Here is a 22,076-nt window from a genome sequence, read left to right on the forward strand (position 1 = left end):
TACACACTATAATTTATTTCCCAAGGAGCAAAAAGTGTATTAACGTTTTCAACTTCTTTATTCCACTTTTTGCACTTTCCCCCCTTTTTTTCGCACCCCTTCTTTTTTCTCCAGCCTCGATATCGGTGCGGAATGTGTTCAACCTTCCGAAGGTCGCGCTAACGGTCAAGCCGGACCCATCCGATCCCGCCTACCTGCAGGCAGTGGCAAAGGGAGCGGGAACGCCCGGAAGCAGCTACTACGAGGGCATGATGATGGGCGCTGCTGCCGCTGACTATTACGCTAGCGACAAGTACATTCGGCCCGACATAAGCTTCGAGTCGACGCACGACCTGTACACCCAGGCCCAGCTGCAGCGTGCCCAGGAGCTGAACCTTCAGCAGCACTATCAGCTACAAAACATCGACCGAAGCTTGGCAACGATGCAGGACCAGCAGCAGCTGCCGCAGGACGCTTCCCCGCAATCGCCCATGGCAGGTAGGCCCGATGGGCCGGCGCACTGGTCGGCGACCCCTACTACGGCAGGTGGTGCTACTGGCAACGAGCCGGGCGGATATATGAACGGTCGTATGAACAGGGATGCCTCGAGTGAACGATTGGATGCGAAGGTAAGATTGGGAAGGAAGATAACTAGCGAGGTGTCGAACAGGATGAAGTGGTCGGAAGGTTTATCAAGAAGTATGTTTGTATGTGTTGACAGCATGATCGTTGCTAACTCCAATTGTTCCTTCCGTAAACGAGATCTGTGATCTTTAAAGATGTTTTTTTGTTTATGATACTTTCAAGCAAATGCGAAACTAGATCGTTAAGAGATGTGTTTTAGGCTTATCAGCAAAATTGTTTAAACATACTCTTCGTAACTTTCGTACCTTCGTAGCCGTTGGATGTGTCTGCTGGTGATCTGCTAAACCGGACGCACGAAGAGTTGATACTGCTGTTGATTCAGTTGCGACGACAGAACAGTCAAACAGCGCGATCGATCGAACAGTGCTGCACGAACATTCATGAATTACAGGTTTATTATTTTTGTGTTTTAATTTTTATATGTTTTTAACTTTCGGTGGCTCTGTGGATGGAATTTTGACGATTGGTTGGGTTTAATTAGCACAATAAGAATAAGTTTTGCACATAAAACTAACAAAATACGCAATATTATCATTTCTCTTATTTTTAACATTGAATTTTGCGAATTCAGTTCATTTTTTAACATTTTTTGGTGACTAACATTTAAGTGAAAGCTCAAGTGATTTTTGGTGCTGGAAAGATAAAATAATGCGACCAAAAGAACATTGCCGTGACAAAACAGCAACACCTAACATCAAGCATTAGAAATTTGTTCTTCCATTCATTAACTGATTATCTTAACCAACTTTAGAACCTTATCCGCACCGCTGAGGGAAACCGGAAGGCGGACAGTTTAGCCCGCCTGGATGCGCTCAAGCAACAGCTAACGGAGCTGGAAAAGCAGTACGAAAAGGAGAAACCCTTGATCAATCTGGTCGACAACATGGTCAAGCTGGGCAGTCTGTACCGTGGTCCGGTCGGTGGCAAGAAGCAACTCCAATCGCCCGAATCGGCCACGCTCGATCGCTTGGAGTTCAATCAGCGCATGCAGGAGCGCCGTTTGCTGCAGGAAGAGCAGCGTCAGTGGGATCGTACCAGCCCGAACCACGTGGAGCTACAGGTGAGTACGACGATAATCAAATCTCTTAAGTAAACGAATTTCTAACCCATTTTCTTTTGTGCAGTCGAAGGTGCAGCAGCTATACCAGATCGATAAACTAATGCAGGAAGAATCCGGCACACTGCAAGCGCTGCAGCGTGATAAGGAAAATTTGGAAAAAGCGCTCGCGACACTGAAGACGCACGTTTTGAATCGGGAAGGTGGAAACATGCCGATGGCGATGGATACCGCCCGGCAGCAGCAGCATACGCTGGAGCGTGAGCTGACAAGGGTGCATCAGTTGCTGGCAGCTAATTCGAAGGTGAATTATACTGAAAACGAAAAAAAGAGTGTTTAAAAATATTAATTTATCTCCTCTTTTCGGCATGCTTTTAGAAACTGGAGAAGACCGTCTCAACGAACGCTCGGCTGGAGCAGGAGCTGCTGGTACTGCGTCAGAAGCTGCAAGCTTCCCGTGAGCATCGTTCGATGCATTCGGTGTTTGATTCAGCCTCACCGATGGATAACCAGTACATGCCCGGTTCGGTGACCGCAGTGCTCGAGTCGGAGCTGAAGCGCGCGAAATTGCTGGTCGGTGACATGCAACGCCAGCGCCAGGAGCTCGGTCAAGCCGTGCGTCAGCTGACCTCTTACAGCGATAATCACGAGGCGCAAATGATGGATCGCCTGCAGGCCGATGAGCAACAGCACATGGCGCATTCGCAGGAACAAAAACGCGACCAGCAGCAGCAGCAGCAGCAACAATCGGCTAGCGCAAAGCACAAGCGTAGCTATTCTTCGTCCTGGGTAGAGACGGATCTCGATTCGTTGGCGGGCAAAGAATCATCCGTCTCGTCCGCCAGCAACCATCGCGCCCTGTCGTCCTCAGCATCGAGCGTGCTGACGATCGATGACGAAATGCAAAGCCTGTTCCTTCCGAGCAGCCGCGCTAAGGAGCCCATCGAAGGTGCGGAATCGTTGGACGATCTGTACTCGGCCGGGGGACCTTTGTACAACTACGGTGCCGGCGGTATGCTGAATCCAGCCGATAAGCAGGAAATTAAAACGGTTCGCATCGTGAAGCGCGAATCCGAGCGACGGATGCGAGACAAGGAAAAGAACGATCGCAATCTGGCCCTCAGCCTCGATCAGGTGCTGGAGGAGGAGGCACAGCTGATGGAAGATTACCAGCGCTCCAAATCGCTGCCCAGAGGGTACGAAACGCATGAGCTGTTTGTGCAGGGTCACGAATCGGGCAGTGATGGTGTTGGCGGCTCGCTCGACGGAAACAAGCTGATGAGCGATTATTACAGCAGCGTCGTCGCTTCGACGAACGGAAACAGCTACCCTGTTTCGCTGATCGATCGCCAGGCCGATCTTTACACGGGTAACTTTGACGGTGGGTTGCAATCGAAGTACCTCAGCAACGATGGCAGTCGAGTGTCGGGCGTTGGGAGCGTTTCGTCGTACCAGTCTAGCTATCTCGGCAGCGTCGGAAGCACCGGCAGCACGACCGGAATGTCCACCAGCTCGCTGAGCGGGCTGAAACGCAAGACGGAATCGATACAAAGCCTCACGCATGCCGATGCGGAGCTGGATCCCGTGTTCCAGAGTGAGGCGGCGAAGCAGATCATCAACGAAATGGCAACGGGCGGGAACATGACCGTTGGCGAGAATAGCGGTGACTCGTCGGGAAGTGGCGAGACCAAAGCGACCTCGAGCATGAAAGACGACCAGCAGTACCAGCAGCAGCAACGCCAGCAAGCTCAGCAAAACCGACAGCGCCGAGCCGTTCCGAAGGATAAGCGTCGGCATCACACGGCGCCCCATCACGTCAATGCAAAGTCCATCGAGTTGATGCACAGCGAAAATGATATGAACAAAAATGTACGTGTGTTATAACATCATTTTTTGGCAAGGGTAGTTGTTGGAATTCGATGCAATAATTCTCATCCTTTTCAGAATGTCAACTGGAGAGCGCGTGATGACGTCGACCTGGAGGTCACGATACGGCCCCGCTCGAACGCACCGGACGTGGTACGGTCCGCCCTTGGGCCGCGGGAAAAAATCTCCGAACACACCATCGATAAGCTGCTGGCCGCACCGAGCAAGATCCTCATCCCCGAACGCTACGTACCTGAGCAGACGCCGGAACTGTCGCCGGAGGAGAAGCGGCGCCGGCAGGAGAAGGTGGAAGCGATCAAGAAAATGCTCTCCGACACCCCGATTGGCGGCGGTGCCGGTGGTAGTAATGTAAGTCGATCGATACTAACGCTACGTTACAGACAGAGAATGTTAATGCATTTATGCACTCAACAGGAGGCCGGTGGACTGAATCCAGTGCCGAACGCGGAAAAGAAACAGCGTGAACATCTCATCCAGCTCAATCAAATCCTCGCTCAGCAGGTGATGCAAATGAGCAAAATTGTCGCAGGTAAGAACTGCATTTTGTGTTAGTAATGCCTTCGTGCCTGGTTCAAATTTGAATCCTTTGGAAATGAAATTTGATCCAGTTTTGGAAAGAGTATATTAGATTAGTTATAATCAGCTTTTGAAGTGTTTGTTGTGTTGTGTTGAAATTGGGATACGAAATTTAAATTGTTTGTTGTGTTTGTTATGTATGGTTCAAGTAATTATTGATGCACTATGTTTGAGCGCACAGCTTGTTAACCACCATCAATAGAACTTTTATATCAAACTGTTAAATACTGTTAAAACTGTTAAAAACATAAATATTTCGTTTCATACATTTTTGTTATATATTTCATACATTTGTTTCACGTACACAACTGAGATGATCACAGGTGAGACTCGAGCAGTTGGTGGATCAATCACTTGTTTGGTGACATTTTGTTTAGCACCCAACTCTTGGTCACTTACATGGTCACGACATTTTCGGTTGGTGATAATCACGACATTTTCTGTCAGTAATCATCACGACATTCTTGAAATATACTTGGCGTGTGGTACCGCATATCTCCCAGGACTATCGTGATGATCACCGATGCACAATGTCGCGACCAAGTGGCTAACCAAGGGTTGGTCGCTCAAACTGTTATCAAGCATGTGATGGTCGCACCAACTGTTTGAGTCTCAGCTCTGATCATCACAGTAGACATGACGCAGACATGATTTTGTTTGAGAGCGAATGTGTCATGACTATGCCAGTGACATTTTGCAGAACTGATCACAGTAAAAAAAAGTCATGACATAGTGATTGATTGAGCGATGGTCGCTAAAATGTCATACCAATCGTTTTGAGTATCACCTCTGATCATCACAATTGAGTACGTGTCGCTGACATGGATTTGTTGACATTGTTATAGTTTTATTGTATTGATTAGTTTTTTTCTTTAAAATTGCCACATTGCATGTTAGACTTATATATATTTCTTTACGTATGCACTTTTTGATTACATCTTTTTTTGTTTTATATTATAAATTTATGTCTAAAGTATATTATGCCATTACTTAACTATATTTTTTATAGATTTTTTGAATATCTCCATAAACCATTTCTTATTTATTTAGTAATTTAGCTATTATTTTCTTCTTTTTCCTAATTACTTTTTGTTTGTTTACATAATTTTAATTTACCAAGTACGGGTTTTAATTCACTTGATTTTCTTTTTTTGTTTTCAACATTTTTTTTTTTATATTTTTGCATCAGGAAACCCAAACCATCATTCAGCCACTAATAATGCACAGAAGTAGAGTAGAGGATGCGCTTGTCTTGCCATTTTGTGTTGAATGAAGCAGCAGAAGCAGCAACAGCAGCGGCAGCAGTAGTGTTTGCGTGTGTTTGTGTTTGTTGTGTTATGTTTGCCTATTGAAATGCCCGCACGTGCAGCACGTGAACACCAAAAATTGCTATCGATGTGTGTGCACGTTAACGCCACCGTACCGGGAACGAAACTGTTCTGTAGCGTTCGGAAAAGTCAACACCACCCCCTTCTTCACCGCATTCATTTTGCCATACACAAAACTTCTATTACGCCATCTTAATACACACTCTGTCTATCTTTGCGCCGCCACCCTTCATAACAACTTGATCCAACACTTTTAATTTATTTCCTGCGACAAAACTATCATCACATTTGCGTTTGTGTTCGACTCAAACTCTAACACCACACCACCACCCAAATCACGCAGAGGATAAACCGGCGAGCTATGATGGTGCACGCGATAAGCGCAAAGGTTTGTATTACGGTATTATACAATTTAATGACAGAAACTGCGTAAAGTATTGAACTGAATACGTAGCAGAGGAAAGTTTTCATTCTTGCTGTGTGTAAGCAAAAACAAAGCAAAAGTTCGTAATCTGCAGTACATGATTATTAAGATTTTTTTAAAATTAATGGTACTAATTCGCATAAATTATTTACAAGATCTGGAGAAAAATTGATGGAAAATTATATTGAAAAGAAATACTTAAAACAGATTCAAACTCATTTCTCGTTAACACAATTGTGTCTTACACGCTCATATCATTCATAAATCGATCCGCATATTATCAATATATGCATTAAAAAAAACTGTCCTTTCAAAAGCCTAAAGTGCATGTCTCGTTTGCTTCATTTTTAATGAAACCAATGACTGTGTTTCGTGCATGTGTTTGGTTGATCGCATTAACATGTATGCTTTGTTGTTTTTTTTTCGAACGATTTATACTAATTATCCCTTCTTCATCCTTTGTCTACCTTATTTTCTGATATTTATTTTGCACCATATTGAACCACGAAACACCACAGAAGACTCGTCGGCCGTACTGCCCTCCAAGATAAAACGCAAATGCAACGCACAGTTTAGTACTGCGGCAAACGCATCGGGAAGCAGCAAACCGAACGACGACCGAGATCACTATGAATCGGACCTGGAAGACTACGACACGGACTCGCCGGCGGAACCACTTCCGCTGTATCAGCAGCGTGAAAACTATTTCACCTAAATGTAGAGAGTGTCGGCGCTCGTTGACTTCCGTCCCCGTGTCTTATCGTGTGGCATTGTAAAGAATGGTTTAGAAATTGCATTCAGGCTGACCTAGTAGAAAGCCTCCAAAACGTGAAATGCGAAAAACGAAGAAAAAATCAATTGTGACACTGACTATCTTACTGTGCACATGCTGCACCAACGATGTGCATTCGTGCATTGCTGCAAGAACTGCATTACTTTAGGTAGGACTAATCTAATACCCCATATCTCCACATACTATGCAATTTAACTGCCATTGATTTGAAAACACACGCAACTCAATCGATCTATTCTGAGAAGCTATTCTTATAAGATTTTTTGTTCCTTATTGAAGGCGCATTAATATGTGTCTTTGACCCGCCAATTAACGCGCGATTGCAATATTAAAAGCATCGATGTTGAATGGCATTCCAGTGCAAAACATAATTTTACAAGTCAGTACGGGCCTTAGTTAATAGTTCAGAGATCGATAAAATATCGCCCACAGGTAATATAAAAGTAACATAGCCACATGAATATCGTTGAGCTTTCACAGGTTTCCTATCCGAGCAGGAGAAAACTAAGACTTCTGCGTAGTGCGGCACAGTTTTCGATGTCGGATTTTGTTTAGTAGTTATTTTGGAAACGCTTTCTTTATAATACAAAGCACGAGACCACTTGTTTCACAGTGATCTATCCCAAGCAAATCATGTGCATACTCCACTGCCAGGGCCAGGATTAAAGAAGACAAGCTTTGGAGTGGTCGTGTTTTGGAGGGCGTGGGCTACATCAATGACGTACGTCTAATTTTAAAATCAAGTTACTCTTTCAGCAGCGCAACCGGTACTTGAACAGGGTGCGGCTTTTTTATCCATCTTTTAATTTAGTTTTTCAACTATTCTTGCATATGTAGAACTCATTCTTCTCACTAGTGACGATGTCAACGAACGGACGATTTATATGTCGGCTGTAGGGAGGTTTTAGTACGATTAAGTCTCGATATTACACAAACAGATAAGACAGCCGTAACAAATATAGTGGATGGGAGCTATACAAGAACTGTTGTTGTACATATAAAAGTTAGACCTATTTAATGCGAATATTTAAATAAGACTAAATATAATATATACCTTGTATCCAACGCAGCAAGTCGCGTCCTACACCACCTACAGAGCTTTTTTGGTCGGTACTGCTGCTACTGCTGCTAGCCACATTTAAGAGCCCGCCACATAAAGTAGCATAAAACAGGGCACTAAATCCTATGCATTAATGATCAATAGTATAGCATGCATTACCGCACTTATCCACATCCATATCCATATCAACCAACCATCGAAGAATGGGTCGACGTGCGTGTCAGAAGCTTTGAAGCTTTGCCACATGTCGGTGCGTCGAATCAAACTGCACACTCATCATATCATACACGCAATCATATGCGAAGAAATCATCGATCGAGCGGGTTTTTTGAGGACCATGCGGATGGTCTCTCACCACACAATTGCTCAATAAAATTACTAGTAAAAAAAAACAAGACAAGATGTGACACCAAGCGCGCGCGGTCAATTACGAGATGCACTTTGTTGCATCGTGCTTGCTCTGTTTGTGTTGGTGACAAGCAAACCGTTACCTACCGCAAGAATATGTATTATGCAAATGCTAATGAAGTTAAACGCTGCAACAGAACGAAATGTACCCAACTACACAATCCCATTTTCGACGGAACTGAAAGCTGCACAACTCCCTCCTTACTAAGACGTCAGCTACAAGGGTCGTAAATTACATACTTTTCAAGTTCAACTAAGGGTGCAAGACAAAACCGAAACAATAACTATTAACTACAATCTGTCTGTGAACTTACAGAATGGAGCTTTTGACAGTTAATATGACTATTATTCCAAATTATAAAGCAAACAATGCTATAGTAGATGTTATAGTTCTCGAACATACAAGTATACTATCGCACTCGTAAGCATGCACATTTCACGATGTTACTGGGGACAAACAAAGGAGCTAAGGAGTGCATTTGGACAACAGTCATCAACCAACATCACAAAACCGGTTCGCTGTGGTGCCCATTAAGTTAGAAACAATTCCACACACCCGTGCAACCACGAATATAGCATACCATACACTCAATTATTTGCTCGGTCAATTTTTAAACAATTAGCGGAAAGCGACAGATTTGTGGGGAAGATGAGAAAAGGGAGAAGCAAGAAAAAGACATTAAAATTACCAGTATTCAATTATCGACGACAATTAATACCTTGCCCAATGCCACCTGAAGGAAATTTTACGAAAAAGGTGATTAATCTTGCTTGGAGCGTTTTTTTTTTAATTTATTATAATCCTATTTGTTTGAAAAGTAAACAAAATCCTTCTTCTATTCCGATGTGGTAAATCTGCTGCCATAAGACTTAAGTGTATAAAGGTATCTAAATTATAGTAAACATTTATTTCAGTGTTGTTTTTTTATATGCATTAACAGTGAAAAAAGGCGTTGATCTAGCAGCGACAAAAAGAATTCATTTTGTTACAAACGGAAAGGAAGCAAGCAAAGGGAGCAAAGTATAGTAGGGAAAGAGTATAATACCTTTTACTAGCGAATAATCCGGTCGCAAAGTAGTACAATTTTAAAACAAAAATTATAAACACGATACGCCATATATGAAGAAGCGAGAAAGAGAGGTTGTAAGAGCGATAGAAAAAGAGAGAGAGAAAATTTAAATATTTTGAATAGGACAGCGGCATTTGTTTATTTGTTTTTATTTTTTCTGTTAGGTTTAATATGAGCAAGATTGAGTTAAAGTGGGCGAGTTAAATTAATTTATTGAAAAGTGAAGGACGTGCTTTGTGTGATCTTAAAAATGAGAAACCGTTACGTTGACCATTCCTTTTTCGTTGTGCGTGCCTGTGCGTTGCGCAACTGCCATATTAGCGAAAGCATGTACCATAAACAGCATGTTATGTATTTTGTAAAACTCACACAAAGATTAATACACAGCAAAACCCCCAGAATAAATGCATCCGTCTTACTATTTACCTCAATTTGCTCCTCTGGTACGAGATGGGTAATGATGTAGTGGATTTGGATAAGCCACAAAATCTAAGTACAATTTATCTTCGGTTCGTTTACCATTATGCTGCACGCGGCGCTTTGTTGCTCATTCGAATTAGAAAATAAATCACAACGCAGTAGAAAACCTAGTATAACATTTTGTTTTTAGTTTTTATTTTTGTTTCGTTATGTAAGCAAAAACAAAACTTTCCATCTTGTTTTGAGCTATTTGTTTTAAGGTAAACATAGTCAGCAGTTGACATTCAGTTGAAGTCACCATCACCAGAAGCAACAGCAAGCATAAACATGATTTAACATAAGAAACAAGAAATACATTCACAAATACCATGCTAAACATTGCATAGGAAAAATATTCGTAAATATGCGTATGCAAAATAAAATCATTAGTAGCAAGATTGCATTTCATGTAGAGCTGTAGCGCAAGCAAAGAACATTTTACCGACAAAACCGTTTGAAGGATGGCGGCGGCGCTTACCGCACAACTCTTCTACCACAACCGACACAAACTAAACGGAAACAGCTTCAATTATGCTGAACAATAATAGTAATAATAACAATTACTTTACTCATAATAACATAATGAAAACAACAACACAGACAAATTGGCGGGACAAATACTATATACGAAAGCATGTTGGACACAGTAAACTCTACAATTGACATAAGCATAAGTACCTTAAGCTGTTAAATTATTATTATTACTATCATCAGTATCGATACATAAATTATCATTGTTAACGGATGAGCCAATTGTACAATACCCCCCCATCAATATCGCAATAGCGGATATAGACAAAATAAACCATGTGTTAGTAGAGCACCGGTCGCATGTATGAAAATAAACTTAATAAGTGCAAAAATAAAGTAAAACCACTGCATCAATAAAGTGTTTTTATTTTTTGGCTTCGAGGCATACACTTCACGATTTTCCTTTTCATGTTTCAAATTTTCAAATTTTTTAAATTTTCACAAAGGTTCATATATGTTTGATATTGGATTAATTTCGTATTATAGTATTTCAACCGAGTTACGCGAATTTGAAAAAGGTGAACCGAAATCATATGTCTAATCCAGGGGCCTCCAAACTTTTCAGCCCGCGGACCGCATTGCTTCAAAAATCATTATGTTGAGGGCCATTTGATGTTACCTATAATTGATGAGTGAACGTTTAAATCTCATTTTATAACAAAATACTAACGATACTTGAACAGATTCGTGTTACTAAAGCTTGATTTTTGTATAAGATATGTAAAAAAAAAATACAATCTTTTGAAAAAGTCAAAATAACCTAATATTTATTCTAAATCTGGCAAAGTCATCGGGCCGCATTTTAAGCTCTTGCGGGCCGCATGCGGCCCGCGGGCCGTAGTTTGGAGACCCCTGGTCTAATCGGTACAATTTTGGTTTTCTAACAATCGTCAAATGCAAAATAGATTGCAATCTTTTGCTAGACTGCCCAAAAACGACAGAAATAACCAAATTTTCTACATGAACTGTGTTAAATAAGTAAATCAGTACCTAAAAGGACTAGAATTATTCAAGTATAACTATTTGGCGAAAATAAAAGGTGACTGAAAACGTGATATTCGGCTTAATGTCTCCAAAGCGCATTATTCGCGTAACTCGGGGAAAGACTGTACATGAATTTAAGAAAAAAGGTTACATAAATCAATAAATCTTTTCTAATTATTGACCGTAAGAGGGAGATAAGTCATGTAGTCCTTTTATAAATCGGAGTTATTTTCCCCTTGTTTTTAACACAGTTGCCTCATTTGATCTCTTAAACCAATCCAGCTGAGAATCGTTAAACATATCCGTGGGCACCGTGGGGTAATGCTCAATAACGCCGTTTAAAACGAAACAAATCTTCCTGCTATCGGTTTTACCAAAACAGTGGAACACAACAATCGAGATTGCGGTTCATCGCTGCATACAATGTATATAGAAGCTATAATAGACGACTACACTCTCGTTTTTTGATTCGTATACAGTTCAGCTTAAGAAGAAAACCGAAAAAAATTTGGAGGTATGTCGACACAAAACGGAAAAACAGCTCCCTGCCAGATATAGTTTCCTTTAATGGAACAACTTCGTGTACCAAAGAGGAAACCTGCAATTTATTTGCCGATCGTTTCATGAGTTCGTTTGCCACTAAAGCTCCTGGCTTCTCATTGGATGCTGCTCTCAACAACGTGCCCTCCGACGCTGTCGATGTTAATGTGCGTGACATAAACATCTCCAGAGATTCTGTGCTAAAGGCGCTCAAGCAGGTCAAATCATCCTACAACCCTGGACCTGATGGTATTCCAACCGCAGTTCTTGCCAAATGCAGCGAAGTTTTGGCCGGACCTCTGGCTCGTATCTTCACACTCTCTCTCAATCAGCGTATGTTTCCAGCAGCATGGAAATCGTCCTACATGTTTCCTGTGCATAAAAAGGGGGATAAGAGCTTAGTGGAAAACTACCGTGGCATTACTACTTTGCCTGCAGGTGCTAAGGTTTTTGAAGTCGTCGTCCAGAACTCGCTCTTGAACTGTTGCCGCTCGCTGATATCAACACGCCAACACGGGTTCTTCCCCCGCCGCAGTGTGACCACCAATTTGGTGGAGTTTGTATCTCACTGCCATGCTGCATTCGCTTCGGGAGCCCAGATGGATGTCATCTATACCGACCTTAAGGCAGCCTTTGATCGGGTGAATCATCGCTTGCTGTTGGCTAAGCTTGCTCGTCTTGGATTCTCTACCCCTTTAGTGGAGTGGTTCGAATCTTACCTCACCAATCGTCGATATCGCGTGAAAGTTGAATGTATGACATCTAGGGAATTCGTGAGTTGTTCAGGCGTGCCACAGGGTAGTAACCTTGGACCTTTGCTGTTTTCTCTATTTTTCAATGACGTTACTACTGTAGTAAGGGAATCTGAATGTTTATTGTATGCGGACGATCTTAGACTTTTTTTCCTGTGAGGTGTTTTGGTGATTGTCTTGTCCTGCAAGCATCGATCGACTCTTTTTCCGACAGGTGTCTGAACAACGACCTACAAATTTCTGTTGATAAATGTTTGTCCATGTCGTTTCACCGTTCTAATTGTCCAATAGTGTTTAACTACTGCATCTCCGGTACACAATTACAACGACACAGTGCAGTAAAAGACTTAGGAGTTACCCTTGACCGTAAACTTGACTTTCATGTGCACCATAACGAAATTATTGATAGAGCGAACAGAATGCTAGGATTTATACGCAGGCAGTCGAGAGAATTCTCCGACCCACATTGTCTTGTCGCACTCTACAAATCACTAGTCAGATCCATCTTAGAATACTCCTCAGTAGTTTGGTGCCCAGCGTCGTCGTTATGGTCGAATAAGATTGAGTCAGTGCAGAAAAAATTCACCCGTTTGGTCTTACGGTTCACACCCTGGCGTAACGTAGCAGCGAGACCTAGTTATCATGCCCGGTGTTTAATTTTTGGACTCGAGTCTCTCGCTACTCGTCGCGAAACGGCGCAAATCTTGTTTATGAAAAAAATCATCCTAGGAGAGATAGATTCACCGGACCTTTTAGCTAGAGTTAATTTCCACGTACCTGCTCGTATTTTAAGAAACTTTAGGCTACTAAGAGTTGACCAAACTAGACGTGCATATAGCGATAATGAACCTTTGACTGCGATGGCTATTAGATTTAATGCACATTATGACTCTTTTGACTGGAATTCCCTAAGTTAACCTGTTTTTCTTGCTGTGATACTCTGTGTTATTTATTTTGTGCTGATGTTACATTGTACTGTGATGCTTTATGTTATTATAAGTTTAGTTTATAAGATCAGTGATAAGGCCAATGATGGCCAATCGCTTAACATTTACAAATAAACAAATAAACAAATAAACAAATATAATTATGGCAACACTTACAACACTTAGTCTTAATTTTACAGAATTCAAAAGACAATGTTATTATAAATAATGATTTACATGAAAGTTCATAGAATTGCTCCATATCATCCTCACTGCTTTTTTCAAACGATGCCACTCAAAAATCAACTATGTCATCCTCATCATTACAATCTTCATAAATTGCATTGCAATTGAAAAGTTACTATCCGTGCAATGCGACCCCCTTAATCTGAATTCGGTCAGTTTTACGTATAAGGGGGTTGTTATACATGCTAAAGTATGGTACATAATGCTCAACGGGTAATGCTAGGGGGTCTGTTGTAACTTACACAGCTCATTTTACTTGAGTTACTATAGCCAACTAACATAAACATGATAAAAAAAATCACATTTCACTTTTCACAGATTTTCACATTTAAATCAGATATAAAAGACAGTGAAAGAAATAACATAAAATTTTTGATCTGGTGTACTACGTACTATTGACACTTCGATCAACGATATTTTGCATAGAGCTGCATAATGTATTCATTATCATTTTTGTTAAAGAGACACTTTTTCCAAATCTGATTGCACTGTCAAAAACTAATGTGGTCTTACTGTTCAACTTTTTCTCTAATTAGCGGGGCGTCAATGGATGCAGCCAACAACTTGTTAAACAATATTGAATGTTACAAGTATTACCAAGCTACGTTTTTAGCTATATTTTTGGAGTGATAAGCAAAAAAAGGAAGAAACATGTTGTTCCTATATTTTTTAAATCACAAGTCTTCAGGATGTATTAGTAAAGATTCGTTACAAAATCACAAATTTAAATTAGAATCTGATTTATCCAACAGATGTGTTTTGTTTCCGAGTTTCAATCAACTTGCATTGTGCGGAGGCCCCTACTTTCGATAGCATTGGCAAATGTGCGTCTATTGTTGTCGGTTGTTTTTCTCATCCTATAATGAAACTCTTCGTTCCCGATATGCGATACGGAGTTTTCATGACTTGGTTCCACTGTACGCTCTTTTTTCTGCGCTTCTCTTTTTTCCTACATTAACAGCGAGCTTTAGTTTAATAATTACTAAGCTCTAGGTAAATGGCAAAGATATGATTGTATTGGATCGGTAATGTACCTTTTCCATCATTAGAAAAGTCAATTGAAGTTTTCAGTTGTAAAACAAAATGTATAATTCATATGATAACCATTTCATAATGCACAAATGGCAAGACTTACATCATAACCGTCTTGGGTTCTAGTCATTTATGGTCTAGTGATGTGCTTCATGGATATTACGAAAATATTTATTCATATTAATCTTCAGTGATGAGTGATTCGAATCTTGAATCGAAGAATTTTTTTTCAAACAATTTTGACACATCGAAAAAGTGTGCCGATGTCATGGATTCAAGTTTTACAATCCCGGGTAATCTTAAGCATCGTATCGCTGTCATGGGATTGATTAAGGATAAATAGTAATAGCGTCCCACAGTCTTTAGGTGAATTGCAAACCTCTTTATGTACCTTAAGATCGCTTCGAAATGTGTTAGTAGTGAAGCATTGGCAAATTTTCCTTTGAATCTTCAAAGGATTGATAACCTTTGAAGATTCATTCAATTCATGAAACTGAATCTAAATTATCCATCTCTCCATGTATGAACTGCCCCCAGTTGGCCAAATAGAATAAGAATTTATAAATAATTGTTATCCGTAATTTAGCCCTAAGCTAAGCAATGAAGCCTAGCTTTTTGTTATATAAAAAAACGTCCCAAATGAGATCAAAATTATGGCTTCGAAGATAACATATTACGACAACCAATACACTACACTTTTACAGGTAAGCTTTTTCCCCCAATTAGTGGGAATCTCTCACGTGGTGTGTGAATTAGGCTGGCGTTGGGTCATAGATTAATTGTTTCTCTATTTGTTGTGCAGTGGGTCATATCAACCCCACTTGATGCATACACGCCAGTCCATGCGAAGTCTGTGGCTGTTATGCAGAATTGATCTCACTGATAGTCTGACTGGTGTTAAAGTAAGTTCAACCTTCATACTAAGCAGACACAAGAGTGATTAATTCGTGCCTTGCTCTGCCCTAGTAACGAATCTGTGTTAAAAACAATATTGTCAGTTCGATCAAATAGGCACAAAATTGAAAATTTAGGCAGATTACATCATGTCACTTCGAGGGAAGTTGACTTTCGTGTACTTTATGTTGCTGTTGCTGCTACTAATCGGACTTACAATAACGGAAACAGAAGCATCGCCGTTAAAACTGCGAAGACAAAAGCTGGTAACTATGGCACAACGTTAGCATCCACAATGCATTTAAACAAAACGTTATTTCTCTACTAACACAGAAGTTTGGACGCATGATCACACGAACGATCAACAATGCGTTGTACGGGTTTTTTGACGTTTTTGCCGGTTAACCCAACAACCACCATCGACGGCAGTGTGAAGCGTGACTCTTAGTGATGTACGAAATGTGTAGCAACAATAGTTTTGAAACTTAAAATTAGAAGCTTTCTCACTTTCTCATTCCTTTGGTTATTTACAACAATAAATTAGATACGATAGGTGTAATGTTACATACTGCTTTTGGTTTAAATATGAAAATATCGTTTTTATTATCATATTACGCACACTTACATTTACCATTGAATGCTATGCTACGTGTGTTTGTTCCGGTAGAGTACTTAACAGTCAAATAAAAATGGAAAAAAATTAACCTAACACAGATCCTGGCCATCGGCAGTGAATGCACGACAGCCAATATAATGACTTTAAGTTGAAGAGAGGGAGGAGGAAAGATTAGAGATGGTTGATGATAATGATGATGATGATGATGATGGAGGAGAACGAACGAGGGAAGAAGGCTATTGCGAAACAGACAATACAAATGTTATATGATGTACGGTCATATGGCGAATAAGAAGAAGAAGAATAAGAAGAAGAAGGCGTAGAAGACGAAGACGATGACATCCTGGTTGTGGGTGTTGGGTGTACATTTTGGTGACACCTTCCTTCCGGGGGATTGCACTTACTGGTATGTCCGTTTATTTGGAACGCCTACATAATGTTCCAATATACGAAGAAACTGTTGCAAGGAGAGAATATGTGTAGTAAGTATATTAGTTTTAATACGCAACCAAACGAATAATATGATAAATTAGCAATAGCACACAAGTGTTTTAATTTGATACTGATTTATCGTACTGAATATAAAATAAACAATAAAAATAGCTTTTAAAGGGGTATTTCCGGAGTACATATAATTTTGGGAGTTTTTTTACTCTTTCTTATGCAAAATCAACTTTATGCGATGGATAATTTGACTCTACGGCATCATTTTTGGACAGTCATGTTGGAATTCCATTGGATTCCACATAACCCTGCCCAAAAAAGAGCTTTAAAGTCAACTTACCGACACTTAAAGTCCTAATTATCGTGAGAAAGAGTCAAGGAAGTGTTCCAACATTATGAGAACCCCTAAAAACTTGTGTAAATTAAAATATCTGCGCGGAATGTTCATGCGTTCGTTGTTAATGAGGTTTGGATCAAAATTTGAATTGGAATTGGAAATTGGTAAATTTGGATACTCAACTAAATGTTTGATCGGATTCATGGAGGAAATCAATACGTTTTTAATTTTGAATAATAATAATAATAATTTATAATTCCAAGGAGGCGCATAACAAAAGATATCGCTCCTCAATCTTTACCGGTTCAGTAACTTATCTTTCTGAACCAGATCAGAATTTGATCCTGAACCCATCCTGGTACTGAAATCAACCCGCATCACTCCTGCAACGGGTCCTGGTCAAATACCGACCCTGCAAATAGTTCTGAGTCGATATCGGCATACATCTAAGAACTGATGACGATCCCAAACCTGTCTTGAAATTGAACCTGAATACGTATAAGTACCGCACTGGTCCTGTAACTGATCCTGAGCTGATAATGGATCCCTTTTCCCTTTTACGATCGTAGGCTGAAATTTCAACCTATCAGCTGTTTGCATTGGCCCTTGGCGCTAGTACTCTAGGCCCCTAAATCGGCGGGGCCCCAGGCGACCGCCTAGTCCGCCTACCGCTAGATCCGCCATTGACCAGAATGCCTGTTTGAGCAAAAATTTTCACACGTCCTTTCAAAAAGTGACGTTCAAATTTGGTTATAAAAACAGGCTGTGAGACTACCAGGTCTACATACACTTTGATTCTAGATTCCACCACCTGATCTCACCTGATCGAAGCAGTACCGTTCCCAGAGCTTAATCTGAATCTACATCGGTTCTGAGTACAATTTAATTTCGATGTGGAGGTATTTCAGTAATAGAGTTGATTTCATAGCGACCAACAAACCAATCCCGGCAGCAGTAAGCTGCAAAATACAGCGTACTGTGAAATTGGTGTAGAATTTTAGCATAGAAATTTTGTTTAATTTGTATAGTCAATATGACAACGAATGTGTTAAATCAGTAAAGTTCAATTACTTCATGTTGCAGTGTGACCTACTTAAGATGGTTTTCTATCGCATAAAATTTTACCAAAATAATTAAGTTAATATAGGGAACAACTAACATCAAAATATCGGCTGAATTGATCCTTCCAAAAAACATTCCTTTTTCTTGTGTTAACTCCATTAGTTTACGAATATTGGTTGGCTGCCACCAGAAAACAGATAATTGAACAAGTAAATAATCTCACTGCAAAGTACGTGACTTACCGTTTTCCTAATCCTGTAGCACCACTGCATCGCTCAATCCGACCATCGGCAGCCGCAGCTTAATCACTCTCGATGCCGCACTCGGCCGCTTTCGATACGCTGCTGTGCCCGTTCGCCGTCGAATCGCACGAGCTCAGCACGTGCGTCGGTGTGTCGTTGGGCACTGCACCGGACGACAGCAGCTGCCGGGTGCTGGAGCTGGACGAGTAGCTGTCGCTCGAGCTGCGCGTCGACGTTTGCGAATTGCCACTGATCGGGCTGTCCGGCAGTGATCCCTGCGAGAACTCTTCCTTCAGTACGGAGAGTGCCGCCGGCGGCGCCGAGCCCAGGTTAGCTCCGGGGGCGGTGGTAGCGGCAGCAGCTACAAGCATTTTCCGGCCCGTATCTATCTCGGCCAGCTTGGGCAGCTCGTCGTCGTCATCGTCGATCGATTTCAGTGGGCTGGTTGCCGGCGGATCTTCGGGCGTGTAGAAGTCCTCCGAATCGTCGGTCACGATCGATATAATTGCACCACCGGCGCCCCTGTTCCCTCCGACCAGTCCCATCTCAACGCCTCCGCCCTCCACGCCGATATCATCGCTCCCGATGATGGCACCCTTCAGCAGCTCCGTTATCACAGCGGAGGGCGATGTTTTTTCCTTCACCGGCTCACCGATGGTTCCCGAGCCACCGATCAGCAGCTTCTTCATCGCCATGTCTCCGAGCTTACTGCCCGCATCGTAGCTGTCCGATTTGCGCAGCAGTGGGGAAAGCTTTTCCGCCTCACTGTCGTCGTCGTTTTCCGTCAGATCGGTGAGCTTCGAGTCGGGCATTTTGCCCACCAGCGCTGCCCCGGGCGCTGCCGGTTTCTCGTGCACCAGATGGAACCCGATCGTGCGGTCGGAGGGTGATTTCGATTTGGATGAAACCAAAGCGCCACCGTTCGACCCGTTCGTGCCGCTGTTTCCGATTCGGTGCAGACTGCCCTTTTCGCGCGGGTTCTTGTCCTTGCTGACCGGTGCTCGCTGCATCAGGGGCGAATGTTTCGAGAGCAGCTCCTTTTTGGTGCAGACGGTGGTGGGATTCGCTATGCCGCCGACGTTCGTGCCGCCGGAACCGGCCTCGGCGATGGCGTTCGTTTCATCGGAAGCTAGTAAATGCATCCGGATGTCGGAGGACGACTTTTCCGAAACGATGCTTCCGTTGGCGAGCTCACCGTTGCTGCTGTGATCGGTGGATGACTTGGTCATTTTGTTGCGGAATCCGAAACCATTCTCGGTGCTCTGGGAACGCAAATAAAACAGAACAGATCGGTTAATACGCCGTCTCGCTTCATTCGCGTGTCATTTACTACGACTTACCCGATTATTCTCGCTACCATTTTCGGTGCCAGCGGTTGAGTCGGTGCTGCCGTTGATCGCTTTCATTGAAACCGTCGGCCCGTTCAGTGCTTCGATCAGTGATATGGTCTTGTAACCGGCCGGAATGTTATCAGCGCTCTGTTGGGAAAAAAACAAAGAAGGGAAAGCAAAATTAATACAAATTATCATTCACCTCACCATCCAACTACTCACGTCGGCCGAATTCTGTGCCGCCGGTGTACTGCCACCACACGGTAAGCCACCCCCGCCACCGGCACCCTCCTTCTGCACGGCCCGGATCTGCAGCAGCGCACGGAACGGTGCCCGGCAGATCGGACAGTTGTTCGCCTGATAGCGCAGCGAGTCCGCGCACGAGTTGCACAGGCACAGATGCCGGCAGGGCAGTATCAGTGTGTCGCGCGTGTCGCACATGCAGATGACGCACTCGCTCCCGTTGTCCTCCGTCTCCTCGTCCGTGACCGTTTTGTTCGCCAGCTTGTTCTCGATGCCGTAGATCTCCTGCAGCAGATAGTACAGCCCGTCGACGAAGATCTTCTGCTTCAGCGCACGCAGCGCGTACGTCCCGTCGGAATGGTGATCGATTACGCAGATCGTGGCATGCGACTGGCGGCTGCCCGTGCCGGCCCCCCCACTATCACCGCCACCGTCGCTCGCTACGCCGGCAGTGAGCGCACTGTTGTTGTTGGTAATGGTGGTAACGGTGGTGGTGTTGCTGTTAGCCACCGCACTGTTGCCACCACCGGTGGCCGCCTCACCGACGACACAGTGGATGACGACGGGGAACGTGTCCTTGTCCGGGCTGTAGGACAGGTTTTCCTCCGCGTACAGTGCCGGGTAGATGATGTGGTGCGGGGCCGAGAACAGCTGATTGACGCCCCGCTGGAAGTGGAACGTTTCCGACGTCATGGAGGAATCGCGCGAAATGTAATTCGATCCGCCCGGCCCGATGTCCTCGATGCAGAAGTAGTAGATAGTGATGTGGCAGGGCGAATCGGCGTCGAAGATGAACTCGATGTTGTAGCCATTGCTGATGGTACCGTTGGTTGTCGTCGTCGTCGTCGTAGTCGCGGGGTTGGGCTTTGCGACTTGATCGCCCCCAGCCGGCTTGACGACACCGTTGCCACCCGCGTCCAGCACCTTCACGAAGCGCACCGACTCTTTGCGAATGTTGACAAGACTTTTCAGCGTTTTCGTCGGTTCCGTCGCTTGTGGCGGTGGGTAAGGGAACTAAAATTAAGCAGAAAAACATGCATGTTGAATCGATGCGGAATACTGCTCGCAGCTCGCCACACTTACGGGGGTTGGCTTGGAACCTAAAAAGTTCAAATCAGCATTCTCGCCAAATAAGTACGCTTCCGGCTGGGGAGTATCGAACCTTTCACCGCCCATGATGAAATGCGTTCCGAAGTAGTTGCCTGCGGTAGGGGAGGAGTGAAGGAATGGCAGCAAAAGCGAAAACAGAAAAATAGGTTAACCACCACCGCCATAATCTGGTTGAAGTCTGCAAAACTGGAACACACTGCTCCCGTCAGGTGCTTCCGTCATCGACGAACAAAGGTTCATCGCCACCACACGGGCCTGGGGCAGCAGGCAGTTTCGTACTTACCCGACCGGGGTGGATACTTGTACAGATGGTTCAGGCTCACGTCCGTTTCCTCGACGGTGGCATTCTGTCTGCTTGCAAACAGACCCATTTTGCGTGGCCGATGGTACCCTGCACAGTAGTCACTTTACCACGTCCGAACTTGCCTCCGAGCCTTCGAGCAAAACCCCCCTCTCCAGCAAAGCAGGTTTGGTCTGTGTTGTTGTTGTTTAGAAGGTATTCATGCTTGCGATTTTAACACACTTCCCCGCGATGGTAGACGAAATACGTGCACTGGCAAGCAATTCGCAGCTAAACGCACGCAAGCTAGTTGGTGTACGTTGGCTGGTTTATTGTTTGTTACGGCAAATCCGAGCAGAAAACAAGGAACAGTTTGTGAATTTTCTTTCTCCTGGCTGATCCAATAAATATCAACTAGAGAGGGGTTGGTGTCAGTGTGGCCAGATTATTTTGGCGGTTTTCGGTAGGCGCTAGTGATGGGCGGGTCGACCCGAACCTAGCGGGTCGGAGCCATCCGTAAGCGACCCGGAGTCGTTCGGGTCGACCCTAAAGGTACAAGTAGGTTCAGTGGGTGCAACGACTCCGGTAGGTGCGAGAAAGCATAAGCGACTCCGACCCGTTGGTGCAGCGAGTTCGGGTCGGGTCGGGCCACGGTAGGTTCAATTTGACCCGAGGGTGCAGCGAGTTCGGGTCGACCCGATAGATCAGTAGGTGCGAGAAAGCATAAGCGACTACGACCCGTTGGTGCGGCGAGTTCGGGTCGGGTCGGGTCATATTGAACCTATCTTGATCCGACCCAACCCGAACTCGCCGCACCAAC

The 22,076-nt window shown here is 43.4% G+C and overlaps 2 protein-coding genes across 5 annotated transcripts in view; one reads left to right on the forward strand and one right to left on the reverse strand.

The window, feature by feature from the left end:
- The window catches only part of LOC120947310 (uncharacterized), a 34,674-nt gene extending 24,099 nt beyond the window's left edge, over positions 1-10,575 (forward strand). Inside the window, exons 6-14 of one of the 4 annotated variants that reach the window (XR_005750869.2) lie at positions 115-608; positions 878-1,015; positions 1,376-1,684; positions 1,749-1,985; positions 2,060-3,550; positions 3,626-3,916; positions 3,983-4,097; positions 5,334-5,860; positions 6,415-6,493. Coding sequence is in view for 3 of the 4 variants with exons in the window: in XM_040362517.2 (XP_040218451.2) it covers positions 115-608; positions 878-1,015; positions 1,376-1,684; positions 1,749-1,985; positions 2,060-3,550; positions 3,626-3,916; positions 3,983-4,097; positions 5,816-5,860; positions 6,415-6,611 (3,317 nt within the window). In the remaining variant the exon portion in view is untranslated. Of the gene's footprint in view, positions 1-114; positions 609-877; positions 1,016-1,375; positions 1,685-1,748; positions 1,986-2,059; positions 3,551-3,625; positions 3,917-3,982; positions 4,098-5,333; positions 5,861-6,414 lie in introns of all 4 variants that reach the window. The other 3 variants (XM_040362517.2, XM_040362522.2, XM_040362524.2) reach the window with 3 other exon arrangements.
- Positions 10,576-16,147: 5,572 nt separating this feature from the next.
- LOC120949619 (E3 ubiquitin ligase RNF157) lies at positions 16,148-21,695 on the reverse strand. Its single transcript, XM_040367028.2, has 6 exons — positions 21,260-21,695; positions 20,950-21,068; positions 19,846-20,880; positions 19,633-19,770; positions 18,293-19,554; positions 16,148-16,664 (listed from the first exon to the last, which is right to left on the reverse strand). The coding sequence occupies exons 1-5, from the start codon at positions 21,345-21,347 to the stop codon at positions 18,352-18,354; spliced, it is 2,583 nt and encodes an 860-aa protein (XP_040222962.2). The 5' UTR covers positions 21,348-21,695; the 3' UTR covers positions 16,148-16,664; positions 18,293-18,351.
- Positions 21,696-22,076: the final 381 nt, after the last annotated feature.

Source organism: Anopheles coluzzii, chromosome 2, assembly GCF_943734685.1.
Source record: "Anopheles coluzzii chromosome 2, AcolN3, whole genome shotgun sequence".
Classification (NCBI taxonomy): domain Eukaryota; kingdom Metazoa; phylum Arthropoda; class Insecta; order Diptera; family Culicidae; genus Anopheles; species Anopheles coluzzii.